Source organism: Phalangium opilio, unplaced genomic scaffold (assembly GCF_054372755.1).
Source record: "Phalangium opilio isolate 3A_F unplaced genomic scaffold, DU_Popi_V2 ptg000079l_1, whole genome shotgun sequence".
NCBI classification, from domain to species: Eukaryota; Metazoa; Arthropoda; class Arachnida; order Opiliones; family Phalangiidae; genus Phalangium; species Phalangium opilio.
In genome coordinates this window covers 8,509,416-8,518,842 of record NW_028324187.1, presented here as the reverse complement: position 1 = coordinate 8,518,842, position 9,427 = coordinate 8,509,416, and the positions used below count along the sequence as shown (strand labels likewise).

Below are 9,427 nucleotides of genomic sequence, written 5' to 3'. Positions count from 1 at the left end.
GTAACCCCAAATCCCAATCCTGTTTAAAAGCACTAACGAGTTTTTAGTGAGTGGATGATTACTCGTAATCCAGAGGCAACCATTAATCCAAATCCATTTTAAATGGCTTTTCAAAAGCATCAATAGAAATCACCAATGAAAGAAAATTTTCATTAGTGAATAGCCCCTCGACGCACTGCCTTTAACAGTGCTAAAAAGTGATTTATTTATTAATGATCATATGTATGCCTGTAACTTTAATGAAAAGAAAAGCAATAAAAATGAGATTCATTAAATCGACGAACAATTATTTCATTTTATTTTTTCTATAGTACATTTATAAAGTATAAACAAAAGGATATGTGTTTAAAAACAGAAAAGTACGCTTCGTTGAAACTTGCTGGAGCCGTGTAATATGAGAAATAGGGAACAAGCCGTGAATAGGCTCATAATGTAGCATCAATGAAAATCCTATATGAAGGAAAATTGTTATTAGTGTTTAGCCCCTTTAATACAGGTACAGAAAGTTTTAGTTTACAGAAATTGAACCAATAGCATTGATACATTAGATTTTATTAAAAAGATTAGGAAAGTAATTTACGCGTTTTTTTGAAATAAGTTAATTGTTAAAATTAAAATTGTATAAATATTATTAACCATGTATAGATTAAGCGTATAAAAGAACATATATAAGTGCAAGTGAACAATAATAAAACAAGTTGGGAAAACCAAAATATTACCTCTCCGAGTCAAGAGGTCTACTACTACAAACTTATTTACCCAGATATGGAGTTATTTCACTTTTTTGAAGTAAAAATTTACGAAATATTGAAGTAGTATTCCAAACATAGCAAACAGTAAAGTAGACGACATTTTACATCCAATAAGGATAAATCTTGGACACATGGAAATCAGTCAATGGGGAAAAGAACAGGAAATGAAGTCTACGCTTCAGCTGTTTACCCTATATTCTGGTAGCTACATTCACAACTGGTTTTCAGTGTAAACACAATCGTCTCGTCTCACCTCAACAATATTCTTAGTTTTCCAACACGAATGTTAACGTTAAATAACACCAAAGCTAAATTATACCCAGACGCACTAATAGTCATAGCGCACCGTAAAGAGAATAAAAAGTCTGTAGCTACTCGTTTACCACTAGCCCTTTTACTAATCTAATTGCCACCATGATCTTTTCTTCTATTATAAAATCTTTACCTGATTATTTAAGAGTGTATTTAACTTTCGGCTCACTCTGAACCGTTAATGTCTCTTCATTTCAGACACGAAAATCAAAGCCAAAAGTTTACTTCACTTCAGGCCTCAATAATTTACACTTTGTTTCACTAAGCCTATTGCGGATAATACTTGTTTTACCCGCCGGAGTCTAGGTCTTAGGTTTCTTCATGAAGTCACTAAACCAAGGATTATTCTATATACAGATGTCGTATAGCTTAAGTAATATATAAACAGCCATTTCAAATAACAATATTAAAAAAAATCTTTGGAATATCAAAATGAAACAGAGCTTTAAAGCTACAAAACTACTAAATGCATCATAATTACGAAAAATACTTCCACATATTCACTTTATATTATGTAAAAAGGGAATATTAAGGTTCTGTATGATTTCTTAACACATCAACACAAGGCTAACTGCTAACGCGACGCACTAGTGTAACAACGGACGGACACACACAGACAAAAATATAAGCTGCTTTTTAACTCTTTCCGTATTAATTTTGAGATGAGAAACAAGATTATCTTAAATATTAAAATAAATATAATTAATATTAAATATTTTCTTCGTCAGTTGTTTGCCTTATTGAACGTTACATCGTTTTGATATAGAACAATTAAACATTCTAGAGAGACTTGACTAATATTGGCGTTTGAAATGAAGCATACGCCGGTTGCTTCGACTTACTCAAATAGGTAGTATATAAGGGATTCGAATCGCGGCTGTAGATAAGAACATCGCAATTGCGTGAACCTTGGAGGAAGACCCCTCCATTGGAAGGCTAGACGTTTCTCGTAACCCTAGCCGATCGCCGCGTATGTCTTAACCTTAAGGATGTTGGTGGTGTTAGAAGCCAGGTGTACAGACTGGTGTCCATGTGGGATGGACAAAAACAAAGACCAGAAGATGGTTGTGTTAGAAACCAGGTGTACAGACTGGTGTCCATGTGGGATGGACAAAAACAAAGACCAGAAGATAGTGGTGTTAGAAGCCAGGTGTACAGACTGGTGTCCATGTGGAATGGGCGAAAGACTAGAAGATGGTGGTGTTTAGAAGCTAGAAAGTTCAGACTGGTGTCCATGTGGGGTGGACAAATGAACAGTTGTTAGACAGACAATGGAGTTATAGCCTGTAAGTGGAATACAATTTCCGGGACTGTAAATGCGGTCTGGAAATTGAATACACGTTTGCTCCGATCTGCAAACTGCGAACGCGGTCACGTGGGTATAACAACGGACAGACAGACAGACAGACAGACAGACAGACAGACAGACAGACACGTCGAATTTAGAACCTCTCCGTGACATACGTCACTCGGAGAGGTAAAAAAACCCCACCCAACCTTGAATACCAAAATAACAAAAGCAAAAACCATAGCAAACTTTGTTAAACTATAACCCTGGAGATCTCTCTCGAGCTAGCACCACATCCTTATAAAATGAAGACTACCTTGTAGCAAGACGGCCCAAATTCCGTATGCTTTTTATTAGCCACATCGTTTGATGTACATCTAACGATGGGGGTATTAGTTTGGCTTGGTCTGAAGAAGAAGATGGTGAGAGTGAAATTGGGATTTTTGATTTTCAAAGGGTGGGGATTATGATTTGTCTATAACAGTGTAATGCGAATGTACAACGCGCGTGTTAATGAACGCGCTTAGAGTGAAAAGGGATGAATTGTGTTAAGGTGATATTTTTCATTAATTGGCGATTTAACGGTACAAAGCGGATGCACTGTGAAAATATTAATGAACAAACAGTAATATCTATAGTATTTTATGAACACGCAAATTTATCATATTGCCTTACCTTAAACGAGAAACTTCATTCTCTCTTTAAAATTTCTCATACTTTAAGCCATGACTTTTCTAAGAATCCGAACTTTCTATACAATAAAAAGTTCGGGGTTTACACAAAGAAGGAACTCAAGTTGGGTGTTTTACCGAATTCTTTCTCTTTCAAACGCTTCTGGGCATAAGTCCATGTTATAAATTTATAAGACGCGATATGTACGCGTCGGCATAAGTCTATGTTGTAAACTCATCGAGGGGGTAATCACTAAAACTATCAAATTTGTAAGATGCGATAAGTATCCGCTGGCATAAGATTATGTTGTAAAGTTAAATGAGCGTTATGCGTTTGATCATTTTAGCATTGCTAAAGGTAAATCATCGAGGGGATAATCACTAAAACTATCTGTTCTTCGATACGCCGGAATATTACAATAACAGCGTAAGTAAATTTATACGGGTAATAATTTTGTCACTGTTTCACTCTCCCTTTAAAAAGACGAACGATACTTGTTCTTCTTCAGAGCAAGCCAAACCAATACCCCCATCGTTAGATGTACATCAAACGATGTGGCTAAAAATACTTTAACATACTTTCTCTTACTTGAGAAGTATTAACTGAAAGCTAAGGTAAAGTTGAGAATATGTAAATCGAGTCTTACCTTTCATGATGCAAGGAGGATGGGGATGCAGAGAAACGTCCAAACCGCGGGTCCCGTCTCTTTAGATGGTTACTGAAAGAATATGTATTTAGCACATTTTTCAAGTTGTCGCCAACACTCATTACAAATTTAATTACTTCTGCTAATACTACTACTACGCTCGTACCGCTTCTATACCCTTGACAACTAAGTATATTAATTTAAAACTATATCTCCACTCAGTTTTTTACGCAAATATTGTCCAAAATTTACTGCAAATGATTTCCATTTCCTAAAACATATTGTAGTATTATATTTGAACTTTGTACAAAAGTTAGTCTGGATAACGTTTTATTTATACTTTGTAACTTAAATAACGGGCCCCATGTTTTTTGCGCAAATTATTGAGTGTGTAGGGTGCCCTTTAGCACTGAAGCCATCATTTTTACTTTGGAAAATTATTCTTGTAAAAATACTATCCATTCTAGAAGCTTGAATCCTTTTTAGTATAATAAAACACATCTCATTATAATTTCAGGTCATTTGGATGAATAGGACAAAGGATCTGGCCAAAAAACCTCCTCCTCCCATAGAACTTAATGTTAATTTTGGGTTCCTTTGAATTTTCTTTAAAAGTCGGGCTTATACGTGTAAATGTAATTCTTGCGCGAGATCGAGTGGGCTATGATTTGACTCAATACTTTGCCACTTATTTAACTTGTTCGATTAGGATAAATATTATTTTATTTAAAATTAAATATTTTTCATATAGTGTGCTACCGCGAAGCTGGGGGGGAGGAAACTGTGACGTCAATATTGGGTCCCGAATTTGTATTGCCCAAGCTGACTGCCAATATGGTCGCCTGAAAATAAGGTAAGAGATAACAGCATGTGACGTCACTACAAAGTTCGTGGTAAAATTTTCTGTAATGGCGTTTTTCTTTGGGCAGATTTTTTACTGCCGGAGGCGCTCGAAAAACCTTTGCGTATTCCAATGGTTTAAGCTCAGTAGTGATGAGACGCGGTGCATGCTCCATTGGTAAAATTAGCCTTGAGCTCCCAGCGCCATGCCAGCACTACTGACTTGCCAACACGGCAATAATAATTCAAAACATGGCGCTTATAAAGTCCATTGGAATACGATTTCTTGGGCTATCGTTTCATAATTATCGTCTGCTCGAACGTCGGCGTGCTAAGTAGTGATGTAATCAACGCGGAGTGATCGTGTAATTATCAGGCATATTCATGTCCATAGAAAAATGTAGATGGCGTTGGTAAAGCCAAGGCCCAGTTGGATATCCGCAAAGATCCCAAAGGTCGAAAAGCAAAGTGGGTGTGGTGAATGATCAAAGAATGACACTGCGAAAGCTCTAAGAACTGAACTGAACTACTTTTCGGAAGGGAAATTCGGCTTTCACGCTTTTGTTCCGGCAATTAGGGCGATGGGAATGTGGCATTTTTCCAATGGAATATGCATACTACAACATTTATTGTGTCGTCACGATCACGTGATCGTAAGACCAATGGATTTACATGGCAAACTTGCATTTATCGGTTCTTAAGGGGCATTTTCCACCCTACCAATGGAATACGCACTTTGTACTAGTATAAGAACTGACTTCTTCCGAACATAGCAATTTCGTACCAAAGTCGAACGAATAGTGTGTTCCATTGAAACAAGATTAAATATGTTACTTTCATGGGTATATTTCATTGACATTTGAAGTTGTCGATAATTTGTTATGGCGTTTTCCTTTGGGCAGATTTTTTACTGCCGGAGGCGCTCGAAAAACCTTTGCGTATTCCAATGGTTTAAGCTCAGTAGTGATGAGACGCTGAGCATGTTCCATTGGTAAAATTAGCCTTGAACTCCCAGCGCCATGCCAGCACTACTGACTTGCCAACACGGCAATAATAATTCGAAACATGGCGCTTATAAAGTCCATTGGAATACGATTTCATGGGCTATCGTTTCATAATTATCGTCTGCTCGAACGTCGGCGTGCTAAGTAGTGATGTAATGAACGCGGAGCGATCGTGTAATTATCAGGCATATTCATGTCCCTAGGAAAAAATGTAGATGGCGTTGGTAAAGCCAAAGCCCAGTTGAATATCCGCAAAGAATCCCAAAGGTCGAAAAGCAAAGTGGGTGTGGTAAAGTGCATCAAAAATGATCAAAGAATGGCACTGCGCAAGCTCTAAATTGAGTGGAACTGAACTGAACTACTTTTCGGAAGGGAAATTCGGCTTTCACGCTTTTGTTCCGGCAATTAGGGCGATGGGAATGTGACATTTTTCCAATGGAATATGCATACTACAACATTTATTGTGTCGTCACGATCACGTGATCGTAACACCAATGGATTTACATGGCAAACTTGCATTTATCGGTTCTTAAGGGGCATTTTCCAGCCTACCAATGGAATACGCACTTTGTACTAGTATAAGAACCGAGTTCTTCCGAACATAGGTATTTCGTACCAAAGTCGAACGAATAGTGTGTTCCATTGAAACAAGATTAAATATGTTACTGTCATGGGTATATTCCATTGACATTTGAAGTTGTCGATAATTTGTTTGATCCGTAACAGCATTACGCGAAATTGGGTTTTTTTGCCGCCAGCGCCGGCAACACAAAATTGGCCCAAAGGAAAACGGTATTAGATCCTGTAACAGCATTACGCGAAATGCGGTTTTTTTGCCGCAAGCGCCGGCAAAACAAAATTGGCCCAAAGGAAAACGGTATAACTGTAGCGTTCGAACTTCGAAACTCGAATTTCGCGGGAAAAAATTACGGCCAACTAGCTAGCGCCATCGGGGACCGTAGCCAATGATAAGCGTCAAAGACGCTAGACAGGCAAACGAATTATCTCGGATTAATAATAAATAATCAATGATTTGCTTTACTTTTATCTGTAAATAACCATAAATATTTCAAAAGACAATGAAAATTAGCCAGGGAACCTTTCAAATAGTCTTAAACTAGGTGTTTTTACGAAAGCGTAGAACTTAGCCAGTTAGGTGAGTTTATAAACTTGACTAACACTTGGACTCTCGGTAAAAATTAAAATATTTCGTAATAAAATTAAATTTCCTTTAGTTTGTGCACTTAAAACGATGAACACTATTTAAATTTTGATTAATTTTAAACAATGGAACCACTTACGAGTTCAGTTCCTTCTAAAGAAGACGATGTTGATATGTCTCAAAGGAATGTTGAATCAACACCTTCCCAGCTGTTAAGTGGTAGTACCCCCCCTATCAGTGACTTAGGTCACTTGGCTTCGTCTCCAATGGATACCTCCGAAAATTCGGTTGAAAATCGACCCGATACTTTACCTTTGCAAGTAACAAACCCTGAAGAAATTAGTACTATTAGTAAAATTGATGGTAGAGAGGTTGACACATACGTGTCAGATGGTGCTGGGGCAGCGGCCACCTTCTTAGATGAACCAAAACCCACAGTTTCCCCTTGTAGTCCTAAATCCACGCCTAAATCGGAATACCACATTAAATGGGTTCAATGGAAAGGCAAAAAAACACCCATGGTTACCCAGGTTCGATGTCAATACATCCTTGCTTTTATACCACGGATGTTTGTACAACCCAGGTTTCCACTTTCAGAATGAAAATGGACCGTGTCCATTAATCGCCCTTGTAAATGTTTTAATATTCAAAGGTAGAATATCAATACCGTCGCTGGTAGAAATTATAACAACTGATCAGTTGATGGAATTTATTGTTAATTGCATATTGGACAGTGTTCCAAAGGTGATGATGTCATTCTGTATATGACCATCCTTGTGAAATTGTATTTGCTATAAGCTATAATCGTTTATTTGGCCATAATATCTTATAGAACATTCCTGAAAGCGCGCAACTGAATTATGAACAAAATATGAACGATGCCATGTCTGTCATGCCAAAGTTGCAAACTGGTTTAGATGTTAATGTGAAATTTACGGGGTAAAAATTAAATGCAGTCTTTTGGAAATTCTTATTGGGACATTGTAAAATGTCGCGTCACCTACTTTTCTTTAGTGTTAGTGATTTCGAATATACCCCAGAGTGCATTATCTTTGATCTTCTACAAATCCCGCTTTACCATGGGTGGTTAATTGATCCTCAATCAACAAATGTCTTAACAGCAGTTGGACATTGTAGTTACAACCAATTAGTTGAGAAAATTATTAACAACAAATCTTCAGAACGCCACGAAGTTGTCACGGAAGCTCTAATTGGTAATAGTAACAACTTGTAGTAGAGTGATTAACGACGCAACCCTGTTAACAATGAACATCACTCATCACTAGCCGAAGCCTTTTTGGAAAAAACAGCTTCTCAACTGACATATCACGGCTTATGCGAATTGACGTCAGTTTTGAAAGAAGATGAACTGTGTGTTCTCTTCCGTAATAATCATTTCATCGTTTTACATAAACATAATGTAATTTGCAATCACAAATCATCGCAACTGTCATTACAACTAACATATAACCACTCCTTCGATAGAATGAGCTCTTCCAATTGGTTACCGATCAGGGTTTTTTAACAGAAAGCAACGTAGTTTGGGAAACGTTGAATAACATAGAAGGAGATGGTCAATTTGTCGATCACAATTTTATCACAGTGCCTCCTAAAGTAGTGCCTGATGGCAAGATTTCCTTGGCGGAAAATGCCGGAACTGAACAGCAAGTTGACCAGGAGTAAAATTTCAAAATAAATTTATACCCTCGAATGAATCATCTTTTGTTGAAATAACAAATCATTTCAGCTATTTAGTCGCGTTGAGTCTTCAACAAGAACAACAGAGTCAATGCAGGAAAGATATGGAATGGGAAAGTTTCAAAGAGAGTAAATTGGGTGTGACGGAAAACATGACGGAGTAAATTCTATTTAACATTGAACTAATGTTATTCCACCCAGCGTTACTTTTAATGAATAATTTGATTCACCACATTGTAGTGAAGAATTGGCCAGGAGACTTTACGAAGAAGAACAACGTTTAGCCGCAGTGGCTGATGGTTCATCTTCACCTACTAGCGGTGGTGGTGGTGGTGGTGTTGGATGTGGAACTAATTTTCCAAATGAAAATCTTAACAATCGGAATCAATCTAGATCCACAACCACACCTTCGCCTACCAGAGAGAGCAACAGAAATAGAAATAGCAGAGAAGTAAGTATCACATTGCATTTCTACTCTGACAACATCGTAAACCTTAAATAATATCACACTTTCTATCATAGTGCAACATCCTATGACAAATCCAAGATAAATTTATGGAGATAAAAGTTATTATTATTATTATTATTATTTATACGTGTTTGTAATAGTTAAAAGAGATAGTGAGGGAATTTATTTTGGTCTATATTTTAATTAATTAATTAATTATTAAATTAGAATTGTTTAAAAAAAAATCCCCGTTAGATTTCTTTTCTTTTCTTTTCTTTATCATTTGCATTGTAAAGTTTAATTAAAATTAAAATTAAAATTAAAACGTGTCCCCATATTAATAATATCCCACTCCACTTTTCGCACTAATTTATGTATTTTAGTTTAAAATCAGATTAGTTTCGGTGGTGCTAAGTTATTCAAAATCCAGCACTTTTTAGTTTCACGGTATTTAAAAAGAGATGTATTTTTTTCTTGTTTCTTTTCGTTTGTAATATAAGTAGCAGTTTCAGAATTTGAATAAAATTATCTAACAATTTATGACATTTCTTAAAAACACATCTTCTGCAAATGTTTGTGTCAAAGAAAAACATGCCGTTTATGTC

The 9,427-nt window shown here is 36.6% G+C and overlaps 1 protein-coding gene and 1 long non-coding RNA gene across 2 annotated transcripts; one reads left to right on the top strand and one right to left on the bottom strand.

Annotated features, from left to right (window-relative positions):
* Positions 1-270: 270 nt before the first annotated feature.
* LOC149654699 (uncharacterized) lies at positions 271-6,916 on the bottom strand. The gene is made up of 3 exons (XR_016370713.1): positions 6,816-6,916; positions 3,671-3,742; positions 271-450 (listed from the first exon to the last, which is right to left on the bottom strand). It is a non-coding gene; the product is annotated as an uncharacterized LOC149654699 (long non-coding RNA).
* Positions 5,380-9,382, top strand: LOC149654698 (ubiquitin carboxyl-terminal hydrolase MINDY-2-like). The gene is made up of 10 exons (XM_089846296.1): positions 5,380-6,670; positions 6,750-7,206; positions 7,274-7,420; positions 7,509-7,615; positions 7,691-7,890; positions 7,963-8,096; positions 8,162-8,355; positions 8,424-8,534; positions 8,615-8,825; positions 8,897-9,382. Exons 2-10 carry the CDS (start codon positions 6,802-6,804, stop codon positions 8,909-8,911), a joined length of 1,524 nt encoding a protein of 507 aa, XP_089702422.1. The 5' UTR covers positions 5,380-6,670; positions 6,750-6,801; the 3' UTR covers positions 8,912-9,382.
* The last annotated feature ends 45 nt before the right edge of the window (positions 9,383-9,427 follow it).